This window comes from Bos grunniens, chromosome 9 (genome assembly GCF_055505025.1).
Source record: "Bos grunniens cultivar Pamir isolate PY7600 chromosome 9, Bosgru_T2T1.0, whole genome shotgun sequence".
In the NCBI taxonomy this organism is placed as follows: Eukaryota; Metazoa; Chordata; class Mammalia; order Artiodactyla; family Bovidae; genus Bos; species Bos grunniens.
In genome coordinates this window covers 77,011,473-77,033,692 of record NC_141173.1, presented here as the reverse complement: position 1 = coordinate 77,033,692, position 22,220 = coordinate 77,011,473, and the positions used below count along the sequence as shown (strand labels likewise).

The 22,220-nt window shown below is 40.6% G+C and overlaps 1 protein-coding gene across 9 annotated transcripts in view; it reads right to left on the bottom strand.

Annotated features, from left to right (window-relative positions):
• ARFGEF3 (ARFGEF family member 3) overlaps nt 1-22,220 on the bottom strand; it is a 178,504-nt gene that overhangs the window by 107,927 nt on the left and 48,357 nt on the right. For all 9 annotated transcript variants that reach the window (XM_086318045.1, XM_086318047.1, XM_086318053.1 and 6 more), the window contains one exon: nt 21,299-21,430. In XM_086318045.1, coding sequence (XP_086174171.1) covers nt 21,299-21,430 — 132 coding nt within the window. The remainder of the gene's footprint in view (nt 1-21,298; nt 21,431-22,220) is intronic.

The following is a 22,220-nucleotide window of genomic DNA, read 5'->3' as shown; positions in this document are numbered from 1 at the left end:
TAGAATTCTAGAAATAAATTTCCATTTCGCATGCCACTTACGCAGTCTTGTTTTATGACTTTTTTTGCTCTTTGCTTTATTTCATATGTTTGTTTCTATTCCACTCACTGCTCTCTAATTAGTGGTCACACATTGCCCAATAAAATAGAGACTAATAAAGTAAAGGCTGAAAACTTCTCCCCAAGGAAACAACCATTCTAAGACTGGCCAGAGATGGCTTTCCTCAACAACTCCAGGAGGTCTGTCTAGTAATAAAGAAAATCAGGTTCAGTGCTAGGTCCTGAACATGAATTACCTAAACTGATTTTTCAGTGTCATTATTATTGCCCTCATTTTACTGGTAAGGAAAGTGAAGCTCAGAACCATTAAATAAGCTGCCCAAAGTCACACAGGTACCAGCTGCAGAGCTGAATCTGAACCCAAGTAATCTGACTCCATGCTCTGCCCGACCATGTAACACTGTCTCTGTATCTTTCTAGACTCAAGTATCACTATATTTTTCTGTTCCTGTCACTTCTCAGATCCACATGGGATTAGACAGTCTTTTATGGGCACTTTCTTCTTTCTTGCTTTACCTCCCTCAGAACACTGCCCGGGGCTTATTTATTAGTCCCAAGTTCCCCTTATTCTCCAAGTTACATAGACAATGAGTTGATGACATTTACAAGATCTTTAAGGACCATTAAAAATTCCACTTTCTACTTGTAGAGCTATTAGGGAATAGATCAATAGAAGCTCAGGGCATTTTAAGAATTGCTTCTAATTTTGTAGAAAAGAGGCTAGCCTCTCCCCTGTCCATTTGGCTTCCAATGGTGCACATTATCTCGCTGGTGGTCCCAGACGAGAAACTGCTGGTGTTTGCTCCTCTATCTCCAAACCCTACAGCCATGTCTGGTGTGCAGCTCGGCTCGTCAGTGGCAGCCTCAGAGGACGTTTCTCATCTGGTTCTCCCTAACTCATGAAAGAGCAACAAAGCCTGGCATATTTGCCTAAATCAGGACATACTGCTCATCAGCACATCTAAAAGCACGACTGTCCATGGAACAAAGAACCTCTCCTAATCTCTCAGTCTTAGTTACTAGCCAGGCCGGCCCTAGGAACAGTCACACCTTCAGAGAAAGCAAATAGATATATAATTAAAGAAGGAAAAAGGGAATTCTTGCCAATTTTAGTCACAAGGTTAGATAACTTCACTGTGGGTCTGCTCCTCCATCTTTTGCTCCTTAAGGCACCTGATAGCCAAGAGTCAACTCCAGATAAAAAGCATCTGAAAGCCACTCTGGCTGAGAAAGAGGCATTGTGGGAAATAATACCCCGTGGCTTCATGGGAAAAGGCTTTCTTTTGTGTGATGATGGGGTCGGGGTCTGGTATGCGAGAAGGGATGAAAGCTGAGGACAGCAATGCCACCAGGTCCTAATTTGGCCTGGGGAGAGGCCATCTCTTCTAGTGTCTCTGTACTTGACGGTGCCTCTGCCTGACACCCTCCTGTCCTCCACTCTTCCCATGCTTGTTCCTCACGTGGGTCATCTGTTGGCTTCTTTGCAGTCTCAGCTCAGATGTCACCCCCTCAGGCATGTGGCCCTCCCTGAACACACTCTCTGAAATGGCCTCTCACACAGCTTCTTGTTTCACTTGCTTCAGAGCAAACACCAGTTTCATAAATTACTGGCTATAATCTTTCCATCAGACTATAACATCCACTGGGCATCCTCAAGGCTTTCTCATATGAGGCTTTCTTACTATGACTTCTTATTGCCTCGAATGGCTTCTCTTTCTTGAGATATTTCTTTTTTCTATGCCATGTTTCATGGCGGGTAAGTAGGGGGTATGAGAGAGTGCCTGGTGGAAGTGGTGGTCTGGGGAGGTAAACTGGCCCATCTGGGCTCTTGGCTTTTTAACTATTTACAATGGAATATTACTTAGACATAAAAAGAATGAAATAATGACATTTGCAACATGGAAGGACCTACAGCCTGTCATATTGAGTGAAGTGAGTCAGAGAAAGATAAATATTATATGATATCACTTACATGTAGAATCTAAAGAAATGGTACAAATGAATCTATCTACAAAACAGAAGCTGAGTCACAGATGTTGAAAATAAACTTGCGGTCACTGAGGGGAGCGAGGGGGAAGGGATATATTGGGAGACTGGGACTGACATATACACACTACCAGAGAGTAGATAATTAACAAGGACCAACCAAATAGCACAAGGAACTCTATTCAATATTCTGTAATGACTTATATGGGAACAGAATCTAAAAAATAGTGCATGTGGATGTATAACTGACTCACTGTGCTGTACAACAGACACTAACAACACTATAAATCACTATACTCCAATAAAAATTAATTAAGAAACAAAAATAATGTTACTTATAGGACCAACAATCAGCTTCCTGCCTTCCATTGTTCTGTGCATTCAGACAAGGTGCACAAAGGTAGATCTGGAAAGTTTTCAAAAATCAACCTAGTTTTCTGTGAGCAAGGAGCTGCTTTTTACAACAGTGGCTGGAGGAAGTGGGAGCAGAGTCTATGGTAAGGTCTTCAGGAAGTTCACTGAGTTGGTATATTTGCTAATCAAGCTTATCAGGTGAACAAGGAGACTGGACTCTCTCTGCCACAGGGAAGCCAGCAAGTGTACAGGGAGGCCCTTTGCAACAGTCTGAAGGAAGCTGAGACTCCTGCACCCAGCCAAGGCTGATCCTGTTCAAAAGATCTTTGAAAAAAGGCTTTTCACACCTAATGTCTGGCCACTAAAAACCAAAGACTCACTGAATTCTATGCAAAAACTAAAAACAAGAAAAATAATGAAAGTGAAGCACATTAATGAAGCTGGCTCCTTAAGCTCATGCAGCCTGCTTTGCTGGAAGCAGAGGAGGTTTTAACTCCAGGGCTGATGGTGCCCCTGGCCCCCCATGACATATAAAGACAAGACATGTAAAGAGCTCCAGTGTCTAGCAAGGATGATGCAGCAGACAGAAGTGACTTGTTGAAAATGATACGTGGAGAAACCCAATGCCTGCAAGCACTAATTTACTGGATTCAAACACAGACTGGGTGTAGGAAATTTAGGTCAACAGCAAATTAATTTAAACTGTCTGCCTTCCATTGCATAATGAAAGGGTAAGTAGTTTAGATTCATATTCTGAGCACGTTGGCCTCAAGGCAAACAGGAGCACCTAAATATTGAGGGCAATTCCGTTAAAAATACATCCCTCACAGGGTCATTAAAGCATATTGACTACATTATTACGAACAGCAGGAATTTGAGTGATAGGCGGTGTCTTGCAATCTAGCTTGCTAGTACTGCCTCCATAAAGAAGCCAAGGGGATGCAGAAAGCAGGCGGGGGAGGGGGGGGAACCTTCCACAAAAAGGGAAAGATCCTTACAAAGGCTAATAAAAATCCCAATAATTAAAAAACAATAATTGAATGGCTACTATGTACAAGAAACAATTCTTCAAATAAAAACGTGCATAGAAACCCTGGAGAAAAAAGATGAGACTGGAAAGGAGAATGAGAAGCTGATTTATTGCAAGCCCTGGGGACCAATGATAAGAATCTGGAAATGTAGCCATATGAGGAACAGAGAGAGAAGTGGATTGATAATGATGACAAGTACAAGATCACAAGTATGAGCCTCTGATCAGGAAAACCCTGGATTAATTCTCTCCCAAGGGCACCTAATCATCAAGATTAAAGTTTTTCCATCAGGCTTATACTGCTTTGTGATTGTAATCATGACAGAGCAGGGGCTGTGATGTCAGGGTTAAAACATAACTGTTTTAGTAACATGACTGTGGCATGTAATTTAATATTTAATTGCTGTGACTTTGCCTACATCCTCGACCTCTTTATCTTTAAAATTCCATCCTACCTCATAACAATATGTAGAGGAAAAATTAAATAACTTTTTTTTTTAAAGAGTACATTCAATATATGTATCTCCAGGATGTTTTCTCATAGAGATTAATAAACAAATCTCCATTTGATGGGACTCATGGCAGCCATTTCAATGTAAATTACATACATTTTAAGTAAAAAAAAAAAATCAGATCATCCACATTCAAAATCATAAATCTTTCCTACTGTACATCACTGCCCCTATTCCTATGGTCCAAAGCCCTCATCGTCTGATCCAGCTCCACTTCCTCTCTCCTCAATGTTTTCTCTTTCAGGTCCCAAATCAATTCAAGGAATATTAGCCAAGGTTCTAATTGCTGTGGGGTCACAAATACAAAGCAAGCACCATTTTTACCATTAAAAAAAAAAAAAACTTCACAACCTACTGGGCAAATGAATGCTTGTACAACTATACTTCATGGCTGATTTAGTAAGTGCTACTGCAACCATGAGGTATGTAATAGTTTTGAAGGTTAGAAGACATCTCAGCTTTGAAGAACAGAATCACAGATGAGATAATGTGAGCTAATCACTGATGCAGGAGAGAAAAGGGAGGGACAGATGTACCAAGCAAAGGAAACAGTGAGAATAAAGGAATGAGGTGTGAAGACAGAGGCTGGAGATGATGCTAAAAAGGTTAGCAGGAACCTTATTACACATCAACTTAAATGCCCCTTTTAAGTGTTTTGCACATATTATTTTAGGGCTGGTCAGGGCAACAAATCACAACTAAAACTAGATGTACTGAGGGAAACTGGAAATCAGGTGATAAAGCAGATAATACGACATAGATGAATTAAAGACAGATCCTAGTCATTCCAATGGCAATGAATTAACTGGAGTGCATTTGATGAAGGAATGCAGGGAATTCACAAAAAGAAAGCAATGGTCACTCATACATGAAATCTGGGTGCCATCCAACCACGGTTCTGCCCACCGACTCTCTTCTAATTCTAGTCAATCTGGTTGAAATCTCTCATATTCACCTATATTTCATAAAGCTTTATATTAGATACTAATAAAGTAACATGCTTTAGAGAAGATAAACCTTGTTCAAAAATCCATCACATAAAACATTACAGATGTGGTCATCCCAGAATGGGTAGATCTGGAGAAGTTTAGATACACCACTTAAAATCTGCATGCCCTCTGCATCTCCCACTAATACAAGCTCCTTAGCAGTGAGCTCTAACTTTCTGATGCCCACCATGTTTACAGCGCCATGTAGGGCTCTGGGAGGTGTGGTGAGTTCCAGTCTAAGCTCAATCCCTCCTGTGCATTGTCCACAGGAGTTATCAACCTCACAGAGTTTCAGCGGGACTTGTGTGCACATTACTGTAAAATGTGTCAAGAGTATGATAAGACAGCTTGGCAGCACAGAAGGAAATTGTTCTGAGAATCCAAACGTCAGATCCAGGTGGTGTGACTGGCAAAATCCAGATGGTGTGACTGTGCCAGCTTGTGCAACCACATAGGTAATAATACTAGAGCTTCAGATGACCTGGTTAGGGCAATGAGAATTTAGGGAGCCCCCATTCAGGATGTCCAGCTATTTGGCAGGACCTCCAGGCAGGACAGGGAGAAAATCACCTCTACAAACTAGAGGGCATCTCTGATGAGACTTACAAAACATCTGTCACTCTCTGCTCTGAGAAATGATTTTTTTTTTTTTGCATTCAACATAGTAACTGGTAACATGTACCATTTCTGGCTCCAGAGCTCATTTCTGTTAAAGTTGTATATAAGTCCTCTACAGGACCATTTCCAGGGGATGCAGGAGTAAAGAAATGATTCTTAAAGTTACTGGATAGCAACTGCATGCCACTTCACCTCTACCTTGGGCTGCATTACTTGGGCTGCCATTCTTTTATTGCATAAACACTCACTGAGGTGTGATGCATTAATGGTCAGATACAGTATTAGGTGTTGAGTGCACATGAGTAAATTTTAAAAAGATATCTTGATGATCCCTGAGCTCCATAATGCTAACATCTGGTTTTGAAGACAGTAACAAAATAAGGGATTACAATAAATAGTGAGGAGTTGTTATGACTGGAAAAATACACTGTATTGTGAAGAGTTATCAGGGTCTAACAATATAGTACACTCGTAATGCTATACTCATCTTTAATGGAACTCTAAATTTAATATGTTGTAATCAACAACCTCAGATATGCAGAAGATACCACCCTAATGGCAGAAAGAGAAGAGAAACTAAAGAGCCTCTTAATGAAGAAGAAAGAGGATAGTGAAAAAACTGGCTTAAAACTCAACACTCAAAAACTAAGATCATGGCCTCCAGTCCCATTACTTCATGGCAAACAGATGGGAAGCAAATGGAAATAGTGGCAGATTTTATTTTCTTGGGCTCCAAAATCACTGCTGACAGTGACTGCAGCCATGAAATTAAAAGACACTTGCTCCTTGGAAGAAAAGCTATGACAAATCTAGATAATGTATTAAAAAGCAGAGACATCGCTTTGCTGACAAAGGTCAGAATAGTCAAAGCGATAGTTTTTCCAGTATTCATGTATGGTTGTGAGAGCTGGACCATAAAGAAGGCTGAGCACTGAAGAACTGATGCTTTTGAACTGTGGTGTTGGAGAAGACTCTTGAGAGTCCCTTGGACAGCAAGGAGATCCAACCAATCAATCCTAAAGGAAATCAGTCCTGAATATTCATTGGAAGGACTGATGCTGAAGCTCCGGTACTTTGGCCACCTGATGTGAAGAGCTGACTCATTGGAAAGGACTCTGATGCTGGGAAAGATTGGGGGCAAGAGGAGAAGAAAGTAACAGAGGATGAGATGGTTGGTTGGATAGCATCATCGACTCAATGGACATGAGTTTGAACAAACTCCAGGAGATAGTAAAGGACAGGGAAGCCTGGCCATCCTGCAGTCCATGAGATTGCAAAGAATCGGACATGACTTAGCAACTGAACAACAACAATGCATATAATTAAGGAATGAAAAACACAGGGAGGAAGACAAGGAGACCATCAAGAAGTGAGTTTATTTGGGAGAGTCAGCTTACTAAGGCACACCAGGAACAGGGAGGCATGCTGAATGAGCAAGGAATCTTCTTTCCCTCTTTCTCAAGCCATTAATATATACATAAGTGCTTAATTTATACATATATACTTTGAGGAGATGGTAGTTTCACTTTTCCAAATATCAGATGTTATTTGTAAGTCAAACCAAGTAACCTACTGTAGCTCAAAAAAGTAACTCAGAATTTGAGTGCAGCCCACAGAGGCCTTATCCTTCCCTTGCTTGGAGAGAACTCTGGAAACCCTTGATGCCAGGCACATTTTAAACCCCAGCTCTGGTTCTGGCTGAAAATTTAGCTGTGTTAATGTACATTGCCTTCTGGACTCTCATGTATATTGGCTTGAAAATTCATACACTTAAACATATTTGCATAATTCCTTTTCTTGAGAAACAGCCCAGTTCTTTTTTTTTCCTCTGTCAAATTCAGCAAAAACAAAGGTGGAAAATTTAGTGACAAGGACAGACCACTGACATCAAATGCCTTTCTCTTGGGTGTAGGGCTTGTCCACCTCCTAGGAATGTAGCCTGATGAGTATGAACTGCTGGAAGTGTACCCCAGCCATGAATAGAAACAGATTTTTTTCCCTCATGGTCCACCTATGAACAACAAAGCAGGCTCAGTCTTCTGCAGACAGAAGAACGCAGAATACACATCTTTAGAGTGAGCGGGGTCAGGTACCACAAAAGTCAACAGAGAATTTTAGAGGACATCTTCTTATCATCTGAATTTAAAATGTGGATGTCAAAGATATGCATTTTTTTTCTTATCTTGATCAAATTTGCTCAGCCGCAGCACTATTGACACTTGGGGACTGTCCTGTGTACTGGTGGCGGTTTAGCAGCATCACTGGCCCTCTCTAGATGGCAGTGACTCTCTCTTCCCTAATTGTGACAACCAAAAATGTCTCCAGACATGGTCAAATATGCCCTAGGAGACAAAATGCTCCCCTGTTGGGAACCAGTCTTAGGTCACTGATACCCATGCCTTGTGGATACAACTGAGAATTCTGACATCACTCTGCTCCAAAAGCCTCAGATCTAGAATGCAGAACTTTCAGAGAGGACCTAGGGTGAGCCACTAAGCCTTCAGTGGGCTTCAGAGATCCTGGATTGACAGGAACAATGGAGGAGTTGAGCCACGACCCCAATCTTTTTTTTTTTTTTCACTTTTCTAAGGGTTTTATCTATATCCATATCTATACTTTTTTTTAAATTTAAGTGTAGTTGACTTACAATGTTTCAGGTGCACAGCAACCCCAGTCTTTATTTTGATCCAAAGACAATGAATGAAATTATTTTAGTGTGTGGAAATTCTACCACTTACAACTTAAATTGATTTTTTGGGTTGGCCAAAAAGTTCATTTGGGTTTTTCTGCACCATCTTATGGAAAATCCTGAATGAACATTTTAGCCAATCACTTTCTGGCTCAATTTACCCCAATTCTGGCAAACAGCTATTCTGAGAGTTTTTGTCTTTTTTTAGTCAACAGATTTTTCTAGAGCTCATGACTTCCCAGTTTGGAAAACACTGCAAATTACTAATTGGTTTATGATCAGTCTTGGGTTCTTTTTGGTCTTTATTTGTTGCCACAAGTTTAATATTCATTATACACATCAGATGGGCCCTTTGCACCTAATTCTAGGACATACTATACTAGTGACATCCACATGTAAATATTAAATTATGATGAACTTAGCTAATTTGCTTGAATAAATAATCAAACCGTTCTTATTCTTAACTTCTCTTCTAAACTCTCTTCCTTGGCAAACACATAACTCTTAGCTTGCTCCTTGAAAGGAAAGCTATGACAACCTAGACAGTGTATTAAAAAGCAGAGACATCACTTTGATGTCAAAGATCCATATAGTCAAAGTTATGGTTTTTCCAGTAGTCATGTATGGATGTGAGAGTTGGACCATAAAGAAAGCTGAGCACGAAAGAATTGATGCTTTCAAACTGTGTTGCTGGAGAAGACTCTTGAGAGTCCTTTGGTCAGCAAGGAAAGATCAAAGCAGCCAATCCTAAAGGAAATCAACCCTGAATATTCACTGGAAGGACTGCTGCTGAATCTTCAATACTTTGGCCATCTGATGCAAAGAGCTGACTCATTCACTGGAAAAGACCCTGAGGCTGGGAAAGATTGAAGAAAAAAGAAGTAGAGGGCAACAGAGGATGAGATAGGTAGACAGTATCACTGACTCAAAGGACATGAATTTGAGCAAACTCTGGGAGATAGTTAAGGACAGGGAAGCCTGAAGGGCCCTGGGTTGCAGAGTCAGACATGACTTAGCAACTGAACAACAACAGAAGTCTCACAAATGTATTTTTAGAGCCAAGATTTCTCCTAAGTTTCAAACCTTAACTTCAGCTTGTAAACATCAGCAATGAATATATGCAATTTCATGAAAATCACATCAAGCACACTAAGCTTCTAATATGGTAAACAGCTAACACTTCTTCCTGCTCTGAAATTCTTAATTATGCAACCATTAAAATTATCTGTGAGGGGATAAATATAGCCATGTGGGAAATGCTTATAATCTAAAGTGAAAAGCAAGAAATAAAATCCTACATACACAATGACTATAACTGTAAACACATAAATAGATATGATGAAAAGTGAATATACAAAAGTCAGTCACAGTGATGAGCTCTACATTGAATCTTTTCTATTTGGGAACACCTGTAAGGTGAAACTCCTTGTATTTATTCTTTTAAAATATTACAATTCTTTGATATCTGACAATATGAACTCACCATCTCCTTCCTAAGTTAGCTCGGCCAGAAGCTCAGGCTCCCAGTCTTGTAACCATCTTGGATTCTCCCCTTTTCACCAACTCACCAGCTACACCACGGATAGCCACTAGGCACTGCACCACCTCACGAGCGCCTCTGACTTGGCTCTCTGCCTGTTCTCCGAGCATCCTGCAAAGCCCCTTCCCCTTACCCCCACCTTCAATATCTAACACCTCTGAACATGTCAATCTCCAGCTTACTCTGAATACTCTCCAATCTCTATGGACTACCAGCTGCTTACTCTAACCAGGCCTTCTTGAATCTGCTTCAACCTCCTTTTCAAACTCATCCACCACTCATTCCTCACTAATCCCAGTTTCCACCCTGTGTTTTTCCATTTCCAAGACTTTTCTTTTCAAAAATGCCTACTCTCCCAGTATAACTGATAGGAACTCCAAGCACCTTTCAAAGTCCAAATCAAATAGTATCCCTTCCTTGAAATGCTGATCTGTTCAGCTGAATATGGGTTCTCATTCTGAATTTTCCCATTGAACTTTTCTTCTGCTATAACACACACATGGAATTCTCCAGGCAAGAATACTGGAGTGGGTTGCCATTTCCTACTCCAGGGGCTCTTCGTGACCCAGGGATCAAACCTGGGTCTCCCACACGGCAGGCAGATTCTTCACTGTCTGAGCCAAAACGGAAGCCCACGTAACACACACAACTATCTTGAATTATGGCAACGGTGTACATCTTTATCTTTTTTCTATTAGATTTATAAATCCTTGTCTTGGTTTTGCTTTTAATTCTATAAGGTTTTATAATGAAAATATATTCACAGTGAAATAAATTTAAAAATCCAATGAACTATTTTTTCTAGTTTAACTGTAACAAATTTATTTTGGCCTAATTCCAAAGCTAGACTTTTAAGAAGTGAATTTCATGAGTGTGTTCCAGATAACACATTTATACCTCCTTTTCTCTTTTCCTCTAAGAGTCTCCACAGAAAGGGCGCCTCATCTCAGATCGTCTGCTCATATACATATGAGGCTTTTGGTAATTTTATACTCAAGGCTTACAGACAAAACCAATCAAGCCCTGAGACAGAGTTTATAAAGGGCTAAAGACAACTTGATTCTCTATATGTTAAAGGTTTAATAATTTATAAAATTCTTCTAGAATATCCAAATCACATGAACTCTGCCTACTAAGATGAAACAAGCATATGAACTCTGCCTGGTAGCACAAAGCAAGAACTCATTGGCACAGATAAATGGTGGGGTGTTTTCTGTAGACTGTGGGGTCAGGGTTACTGGTTAGGACCCTAAATATATCTAGGTAGATAACTGATGTATAGTAATTTACAAAATTATTTTAAGCAAGAAGGTCCAGTTCAACAGTAGTAAATATAATGAAGTCCTCTTTTAGGAATCAAAAATATATATGGTTTCTTTCCTTTATTCTCTTTTTTTCCTTTACTATAGAAGAAAATTACTCTATTACACGCTATATAGGAGGGGGCTAAGAGGAAGAAAAGAGATAAGAATAAATGTGTAAAGCAATGATATTTCTAAAGTTCTGACTCAGAATTTGAGTGAGTTCAGAGGTGTTCATCTTATCCTGCTACACATATTCTTTTCCAGTAATTGTAACAACAACGAAAGCTAATACTGACCCTATGCCATACACTGGGTGTTCCAGGAACTTCTTTTATAATAACTCATGTAAGACTCACTATAACATCATCATCATCATCATATTCAATACATTGCTTTATGTGCATTTTGTAGATAAGAAAATAGAGGCACAGATAAATTACTTGCCCAAGGTCACCAGGCATTCAAGCTCAAGAAGATATGCTCTTACCACTCTGCGAAAAAGGGTAACAAGAAGTTTAAAAAAACAGCTTCCAGTGATTGTGTCATAGGACAGTTACACCAAGCCATGCTGTCACTCTCTCAGACACACTTGGCCAATTACAGATTCCTCAATGAATTCCTATCTACTCTAATAAGAGATTTCTAATCTCATTATATTTCACTCTTTTTCAGAAGTCATATTACTCACACGGGCCTTGCAGTTAAACACAAGGTTGCAAGGTTTTCTTCTCCACCTATTCAGAACTAGACATCCAAAAGCTAGATCAACTCCCAGCCTTGTTACAAAGCCTTTCCAGAAAAACACAAATGGTTGAAAAAACAATCCTGCTACCAACAACTGCTTAAGCCCAGACAAGTAACTGAACACTACAGCTTCAATTTACCTATAAAAAGAAGGATCTGATGATATATGAGTTTGAAAGTGAAAGTCGCTCAGTTGTGTCTGACTCTTTGCGACCCCATGGATTATACAGTCCATGGAATTTTCCAGGCCAGAATACTGGAGTGGGTAGCCTTTCCCTTCTCCAGGGGATCTTCCCAACCCAGGGATTGAACCCAGATCTCCCACACTGCAGGTGCAATCTTTACCAGCGGAGCCATAAGAGAAGCTTTGATTCTAAAGTGTCAATCCATGTTGATCTTTCTCAGCTTTGAACTCAGGTTATTATTTATAATCACAGCTTTAGCTTCTTTTGTTTGTCATTTATCCCAGTGGGCCACTGAAACTACCACATGTGTTTCCCTCCCTCCATTAGTCAATAACTAAATTAGCAAGCAATTAGTAAGCTGTGTGCCAGATGCTCTGTTAGGCACCAAAGTGATAAAAACAATACTAACAGTATGTAATTAGTTTTTACTTACTAACTAGTGAAAGTTTCCACTATGCCCGAGTCAAGAGTTTAGGACTAACTAGTTGGAGAAATTACAACACAGTTTCCCTGAATACGCCATGACAGGTAGTCCTCAGCCTTAGCTAACCTCACACCTCTCTGACTGCATCATCACCCCCTCCCTCTGAGGAAAGCGTGATGAAGAAAGCAGGAGGTGGTGGACAGGAGGATGCACCAGCTGCTTCTAACTGGGGGAGAGAAGCCAGACTATGAGTCTCATGTGATAAGTGATGGTGGCCGACTGCCAGTTCTCTCTCAACACTATCCCCATGTTTTTCAAGAATAGCATTCTGGGCACATGGCTGCCCAAAATAAAGACTACACTTTCCAGGCTTCTTACAACTACTGCCATAGGACCAAGTCCTGGCCAATGGGACAGAAGCAGAAGTGACCTGCATCACCTTCCTCCTGCCAGTTGTCTGGAGTGTGGACATTCTGGCCGGAAATGGGGAGCCCTTGTAGACCACAGGCTAGAGAAACATAATCCAAGATACAGGAATCTCTGATAATGGGGTTCAGCCAATACTGACCTAAGCTAATGCAAAAGAAAAATAAATCCCTGCCTTGTTTCAGCTGAAATGAATCCTAGCAAATACAGTGTTCCTTTCTTCCTTCCCTTTTTCCAACCCTATCTTTCTCACCTACCCTAATCTTATGCTTTAGATCTTACCTGTTTTAAATGTCATTTAAAAAAAAAGTATTTACTTATTTGGTTGCGTCAGGTCTTAGCTGTGGCATGTGGGATCTTCACTGTGTCATCTTTTGCTTCCAGAGCTTAGATGCTCCAAGGCATGTAGAATCTTAAGTTCTCTGACAAGGGATCGAATCTGCATCCCCTGAATTGCGAGGCATATTCTTAACCAGTGGACTGCCAGGGAAGTCCCTTAAATGTCATTTCTTAATGATCACCTTCTCTGTCCTCTTCACTTGCATTCCAGCATGCCTTAAGATAAATACACTTTTCTAAATTGTCTTTCCTTATATATATCACAATTTATGTGTATTTATCTATTTCTTTGGTTTCTGTCTCCATCACTAGCATTCACACAAAGATTCTTTTTTTGTTTCTTTACCATGGGATCTTCCATGCCTGGCAATCGCCTGACAGTGAAGTAAAAGTCGCTCAGTTGTGTCCGACTTTTTGTGACCCCATGGACTATACAGTCTAAGGAATTCTCCAGGCCAGAATACTAGAGTGGGTAGCCGTTCCCTTCTCCAAGTGATCTTCCCAACCCAGGGATTGAACTCAGGTCTCCCACATTGCAGGCAGATTCTTTACCAGCTGAGCCACCAGAGAAGCCCAAAAATACTGGCGTGGGTAGCCTATCCCTTCTCCAGGGGATCTTCCTGACCCAGGAACCAACCGGAGTCTCCTGCATAGCAGGCAGATTCTTTACGAACTGAGCTATCAGGGAAGCCAAGTGCCTGACAGGAGGCAATCAAACATCTGCAGAAAAAATGCTGAAAATAGTGGCGGAGGTCCCCACTGCCTATTTTTGAATATCCACAGTAAATACTGCAAGTCTCTGCATTTACACCTGCTTTAATCAAAAATCACAGGGAAAACTTTATAAATACTTAGCAGAGCTGCTCTCAAATTAAAGGGCATGGTACTTGAAAATGGTGGTGCCTGCTTTTGAAAAAAAGAGAAATTCATGAAGTGAAAATATCTTCATCTAAACAAATAATGCATAAAGTATTTAATGGAAAATCACACATATTGTCAACATTTGCTTCTGACTTTTTCACGTATTTTTATTGCCTTTTTAATGCAGTCATGCCAAAGGGTAAAGAAGCATGGGAGGAAAACAAGAGTTTTCTCTATACATGTACAAAGGCAAAAGAGTATCAACATTTGATTTTAGCAGCAGGAAGAGAGAAGGCTACTTGAGAACACTTAGTTAACAGAATCCCATGTTTTAAACACTTTCTTGCATTAAGTGCAGAAATACTATGTAAGTCTATAGCTAACCTCCAATAACGGTACATTCTAAACGTACCAAACGGGATTTTTTTATTCATCCTAGAGACTGATGCAGATCTTCTAAAGTGTCTTGGTAATTTTAGATTAAGGAGGAATTTCTCCTCACTTATGAGAAGTCAGGACAATCCAACCATTTCACTCTCAAACTTTACTAATGATCTTTCCTTCCATAAAATACTCTAGAAGACCAAATGCCCAGAATCAGGGCTATCAAAACTAACCATATGGGTAAACAGCCCAAATATAAGACTCTGCTATTAAAATATTATTGAGAGGAGATTTAGAAATGGTCCTTCCATTTGGCCTCTTTCTTACTCTCAAACCAAGGTGCTGACTGCCATGGTGGTACCCAGTAAGACCAGAGTTCTAAATGGAAATCCTGAAGCGTGTCCACTAGCCCTTCAGAAAGTGAGGGCCTCCTCCACAAGTCTCTCACCTTTACATTTTCTGTAGAGGTCTGGTTGGATTTTGTTATAAAATATAACACCTCAATGATAAATGACTCTCTCTCTCTATTCCCCTAACTCTATGACCACACATACTGAGTCATAAGCTAATTTGACGGGAAAGAGACTGATTCTTCCTTTGTATTTGAATCTAACTCACAGAACTAGTGAGGGAATACATGGTCATGGAAGGATACAGAAAACACAGGACTTTGAGCCATTCTGAGCTTTGCCCCTTATTAGCCTGTAATTTACCTTTTCTGTTCAATCATCTATAAAATGGAAACAGTACTGGGAATCGTTACGTGTCTTTCAGGATAAACTCAGAAGACAAGGTCTTGAAGACTGTTCAAGAGCTCACGTTTGGCCCCAGGCTGAATTACAATTTGAATATCGGTCCTGCCATTTCACTAGCTGTGTGATCCTAGTGTGAATATATTCATCAGAGTGTCTAATGCATAATAAATGTTAAGAAATTGGCCCCTGTCATTTCTCCTTTGAAAACGTAAAGCATTTCAGCAACCTTCAATTATATCATCTAAAGACACACATAAGACATCTAAAGACAGAACATTCATCCAATGCTTGCTCAGTATCCAGCATCACATCCTTTCTTACTGACAAAGCCGGCCTGCCCTCCCCAGATAGGCAGCTCGCATCTCTGACACGCTGAGAGACACAGAAGGCTGGCCACATTTCCTCCAGTCACTGAAGACTCAGCCAGCTGTGCAGTTAATAACCTCACTAAAGATTATCCATCAGAAAGTAGGGGGGAAAGTCTTAATTGCTCTAGTCAGAGAAGTCATTAGTTATATACTTGACTCCTATGAAGTCTGCATGGCATTTATGGAAATGGCACACACCACAGGAAAAATGTTACCAAAGCAAATAAGTATTAAACCTAAATGTTAACTGGCTCCCTGCCATCTACTAATCCATTTCAAAGGTAATGTATCTTCAGAGAAACCCTCTTCCTGATTATCTGCAGGTCTGACACTCTATGTGCTCAGTGATAAAATTTTTATTTGGATTCCACGGCCATTTCAATAAATAAAAGTTGTCTTTTCTCCCCCTCCTATAGTATAACCATGTATTCAATAGAACAGTTCCTAGACTAAGTGATCTAACGTCATCCCTATTAAATTTGTCAGAAGCAAGCATCATTGACATTTCTGAACCCTCCAACTGAAAGTCTAGAGCCTTCTTTCTTAATGAGAACATTACCATCATAATCCTGGGTGAATTATTAGCTGCTTCCTGTTTTATCTCAGGAAGTTTCTAAAAGAGGGAACCATATTATTTTCTCCCCAGGAATTTAATACAATTGCTGCACACTTCTAAGAATGTGACATGATTCAATTTCTTATGTTTATAAACACTAGCAGATAGCATTATGTGAGTAAAATGTACAATACAGTTTCCTGAAAAACAGGACTTATGATTTGTCATAAAAATGTACTGTGCCATGTTTGGAAAGAAAGAAAAACTGCAAGGTGTGGCTTTACCTGTCCTGAATAGTATACTCAAACCATCATTTGAAAAGGTCTACCATATCACATTTTAAAAGATTTTCCTAAAATATATTGCTATAATATGACTAGACAATTTTTATAAGAAATATCTAGTTTAGATCATTGACTGTCAGAATGAGTTATGCAGAAACACCAAGAATAAGTTAATACATCCTCCATATGTAATGGAATTCAGTCATTCCCTCTGAGGACTCATCCAATTCATATTTCTCTCTATTTCTCTCTGTCTCTACTTTGGGGAGAAAACGTGGTAAAAGCATTTTCATGTGGTAATGATAGTAGCAAAACAAGTTGTTGTGTTAAAGTTTTTACTTTGGTCATGACAAGCATTACAGAATTACAAGATAAAAGGGTGCTCACATCTAAGGATGACTGAAGTTGGTATAGAAATTCCTGATGCATGGAGAAAGCGTATAAAACTTATTTCTAAGCCCCCAATGCTATCATTTGTATATGTCTTTATACCCAAATAAGTAATTTAAATCTCAGAAATCAGAAATGATCACAGAACTTTCACTTGTGGGCTCTCACAGTCAGACCACCTTCTCCAAAGTTTCATTTGATGCTAAAAAACTAGCTTGATATATTTTTCCCAATTCTAATGTTTAAGTTTTTAAAACATTAGCTCAGCTGGTAAAGAATCCAACTGCAATGTAGGAGACTCCAGTTCGATCCCTAGGTCAGGAAGATCCCCTGGAGAAGGGATAGGCTACCCACTCCAGTATTTTTGGGGTTCTCTGGTGGCTCATTGACGGAGAAGGAAATGGCAACCCATTCCAGCGTTCTTGCCTGGAGAATCCCAGGGACCGGGGAGCCTGGTGGGCTGGCGTCTATGGGGTCGCACAGAGTCAGCCACAACTGAAGCGACTTAGCAGCTGGTGGCTCAGCTGGTAAAGAATCCGCCTGCAACGTGGGAGACGGGAGTTCAATTCCTGGGTTGGGAAGATCCCCTGAAGAAAGGAACGGCTACTCACTCCAGTATTCTGGCCTGGAGAATTCCATGGACAGAGGAGCCTGGCAGGCTGCAGTCCAGGGGATCGCAAAGAGTTGAACACAACTGAGCGACTTTCACTTTCACAAAGTTTCTAAAAACAAAAGCATGTACCAAATGCGCTCTTCTTTTTAAAAGTTTCGGAAACTTCATTGTGAAGAATAGCAACCCAGACGATTGTTTTCCTCTTTTCTGACAATGTTTGATCTATTTCCAGACATTAACTATAAGTACCACTGTCTAGTATGGTGTCATTAGAAAGTCCATAAAGACTGGCTTTCCAGGGTTTCCAGCAGAGCTAACATGTGTCAACTCCTGTCTTCAGCAAGGCTGGCAGAAGGTACCACTGGGCTGGAATTAGAAAGCAAGTATGTTTTCAAAACAGGTGTTTCTGTTGACATAACCATTAAACATCCTGCTCCTCCATAGTTCCTAGAAGGATAGGTACTTTAGCATTTTAATTTTTAATGCAAATTCCTATATTCTATGAAAAGCTATACTCCTGGGAGAATTTTCAGAATAATATGAAATCTGTGAGGTGTGTCTCTTAGTGTGACATCAACGCTCAACCTTCGGTATTTGGAGATCTTTTAGTGGAAGAAGGATAAACAGACTTAACCTGAAAGTCGTAAAAGTGATAGATATGGCTGCTGACCTTGCCTCTCTCAATGGTTGCACAGAGGTAGCGGAGAAGTCAAACAAATCTAGAGATGGTTACTCTTGGGTTCCTAGGAAGGCACAGCAGCCCAACATGTGTCGAAGGATAAGGCAAAACCACACATTCCAGAGTTAAAGACAGTTAAGGCAATGGCACCCCACTCCAGTACTTTTGCCTGGAAAATCCCATGGACGGAGGAGCCTGGTAGGCTGCAGTCCATGGGGTCGCTAAGAGTCGGACACGACTGAGTGACTTCACTTTTACTTTTCACTTTCATGCATTGGAGAAGGAAATGGCTACCCACTCCAGTACTCTTGCCTTGAGAATCCCAGGGACGGGGGAGCCTGGTGGGCTGCCGTCTATGCGGTCGCACAGAGTCAGATATGACTGAAGCGACTTAGCAGTAGCAGCAGCAGCAAAGACAATGAGATCTTAAAGGTTAGGTAGCTCAGACATTCTCAGTATTCACTGAGTATAAGAATACTCCTAGACCCACTCACTGAGATGATGGCTCAGCAGCACGAGTTAGTTATGGCAGAAGTAATAGGAATAGAAGAAGTAACAAACAGCACTTCTAAAGAACTTGCTTTGGGCCAGATACTGTGCCAAATTCCTTACAACTATCACTTACTTAATCCTCACAACGCTCCTATTAGGTAGGGACTACTATTCCCCCCCCACCCCCCACCGATGAAGGTGAGGTGGAGGTGACAGAATTCCAGCTGAGCTATTTCAAATTCTAAAAGATGATGCTGTGAAAGTGTTGCACTCAATATGCCAGCAAATTTGGAAAACTCAGCAGTGACCACAGGACTGGAAAAGGTCAATTTTCATTCCAATCCCAAAGAAGGGCAAATCTAAAGAATGTTTCAAGTACTACACAATTACACTTATCTCACGCGCTAGCAAAGTAATGCTCAAAATTCTCCAAGCCATGCTTGAACAGTATGTGAACCATGAACTTCCAGATGTTCAAGCTGGATTTAGGAAAGGCAGAGGAACCAGAGATCAAATTGCCAACATCCACTGGATCATCAAAAAAGCAAGAGGGTTCCATAAAAACATCTACTTCTGCTTTATTGATTACACCAAAGCCTTTGACTGTGTGGATCACAACAAACTGTGGAAAATTCTTAAAACAGATGGGAATACTTGACCACCTAACCTGCCTCCTGAGAAATCTGTACGCAAGTCAAGAAGCAATGGTTAGAACCAGACATGGAAAAACAGACTGGTTCCAAATTGGGAAAGGAGTATATCAAGGCTGTATATTGTCACCCTGCTTATTTTGGGTTGGATGAAACACAAGCTGGAATCAAGATTGCTGGGTGAAATATCAATAACCTCAGATAGAGATGACACCACCCTTATGGAAGAAAGTGAAGAGGAACTAAAGAGCCTCTTGATGAAAGTGAAAGAAGAGACTGAAAAAGATGGCTTAAAACTCAACATTCATAAAATGAAGATAATGGCATCCAGTTTCAATCACTGCATGGCAAATAGATGGGGAAACAATGGAAACAGAGAAAGACTTTATTTTCTTGGGCTCCAAAATCACTGCAGATGGTGACTGCAGCCATGGAATTAAAAGAAGAAAGCTTTTTCTAAGCTTTTCCTTTGAAGAAAAGCTATGACCAACGACAGCACGTTAAAAAGCAGAGACATTACTTTGCCGACAAAGGTCCATCTAGTCAAAGCTATGGTTTTTCCAGTAGCCAGGTATGGATGTGAGAATTGGACTATAAAGAAAGCTCAGTGCCAAAGAATTGATGCTTTTGAACTGTGGTGTTGGGGAAGACTCTTGATAGTCCCTTGGACTGCAAGGCGATCCAACCAGTCAATCCTCAAGGAAATCATTCCTGAACATTCATTGGAAGGACTGATGCTGAAGCTTAAACTCCAATACTTTGGCCACATGATGTGAAGAACTGACTCATTGGAAAAAGACCCTGATGCTGGGAAAAACTGAAGGCAGGAGAAGAAGGGGATGACAGAGGACGAGATGGATAGATGGCATCACCAACTCGAAGGACATGAGTTTGAGCAAGCTCCAGGAGTTGGTGATGGACAGGGAAGCCTGGTGTCCTGCAGTCCTTGGGGTCGCAGAGTCAGACACGACTGAATGATTGAATTGAACTATTTCCCCCATTCTCCAGATGAGGAGACCAAAGCACAGAGTGGTTCAGGAATCTGTTCAAGGAAGTCCAACTAGAAATTAAGTATTCAAACCCAGACAGCCTGGCTTCAAAGTCTGAATCACTATACTAAATTACCCACCAATAGGGCTAAGGTGAGACCCAGGACATTAAGACAATGCCATGATTGAAGCTGATCTTTTCTCAATAGAGAAACTGAGAGGTAAAAGACTGATATCTCTTATCAAAGACGAAAATCCACCAGTGCCTTTCTAGGAAGAAATCAACCACTATATGACACCAACTATGCTTACACACTTCTCTGTACATACTCCTCTAGGGAGGAAATGGACAGATGTTGTGTCCAGCTCATGGGCTCCAGCTGTGCTACTCTGACCAACGTGTTATTCTAGGCTAGAGATTTCCATCCTTTTCCGCCCAACTCACTGTTCACTTACGGGATACAACACACCCCTGAGTCTGTATAAGAGGCTCCCAATGGAAGGGAAAAAGGGAAAAGGGGAGAGAGAGATGCCACCCCACAAAGGGAGATGGTAATTAGAATGAGGGAGATAAGGTTCACAGAATGTGAGGATGGAAATAAAGATGAGATTCTGATATGGCTTCAAAGGATGATCTTCCTTTCCTTAAATTGACTATTCTACATAGCATTAATATATATCATTAGGTTTTTGCTTTGTTTTAACATATACAGGCAGGCAGAATGCCCAGAATGATCAGGTCTACCCCAAGCTGGAACTACTCCTGTACATTTTCTCAAAAGGTCATGAATCTATTTCCTATACCTTCTCTCAAAGGGCATAAATATATTTAACAACATTTGATACGCAGGATCAGGCCAAAAATCTTACAGACTTGTTGAAATCTGTAAACCAAGTAAACCTTTTTACTTAGTTGTCATTTCTGTTCAACAATCAAGGTTATTCTGGGGGACCACAAGCAAGGATAATAATCATATAGTCCAAATGACCACCACATAGAGGCATCTTTAAGATAACAATGAGGGTCAGCAATTTGTTTCCATCACAGTGACGCAAACTGGGAGTGCGTCAAACCCACCTTCATCACTTCCACCTGCAGGTCTTCGTGGAGGGAAGGCGTCACTTTCACAGCGTTCAGGATCTGATTGAGCAGCTGCTTCTCATCAGAGTCCGTTTCCATGGATACAAACCTCTCTTCCGCCAGGAGCTTCTGTAAAGAGGCACAAGACAGTGATCACAGACAGGCTTTCCCCTGCTGCCTTATTCTGCTGTAGCCAAGTACGTAGGACGGATAACGTTTCTTACTCGGGAGGCATGTAGCTGGAGGCCATTAGGAAGGAGTTTCCGCTCTGTGCCATTAAAAAGAAAAATGCATCATGCCTTTGGTAAATGGTTTTTGGCAAAGGGTTTTTCCTGTTATTAGATAATTTACTGTACATTTTATGAAGTGAAATTCTAATGTGGTAGCCAAATAAGTCGTTTGGTGGGTAGGGATGGAGGATGAATGTGCCAAGGGGAATACAGCTTCTCACGACAGGCATGTTCGCACACACCCTGTCTGAATGAAGCTTTGTCACAGGAAAGGAGGTTTTATACACAGGTTGATTGTTCATATTTGTACTTCCTAATGTGAGCTATCATTTACCCAGGAATTATTCACAAAGGTACAAATCTTAATATATTTTCATCAGAAAATCAATCCCACAAAAACCTAAACAAGAAGACGGTCATTTTCATGAGGTTTCCCAGAAGGCATTACATCTCCCAGGACAGCTCTCCTCTACTTGAAAACAACTCATTTTTCATAAAATTCTTTATGAATTGAACCAAACCCTCCTTGCCTAAAACTTGTATGCCCTAGTTGTACCTGGAGCCACACAGATTAAGTTTCTAACATACCTGATCAGCGATGAACTCCACCTAAATCTCTTCTTCACACTAAACCTCCATGGATGTCATCAAACGTTCTCCACATAACATGGTTTCACAGACACTTTCCT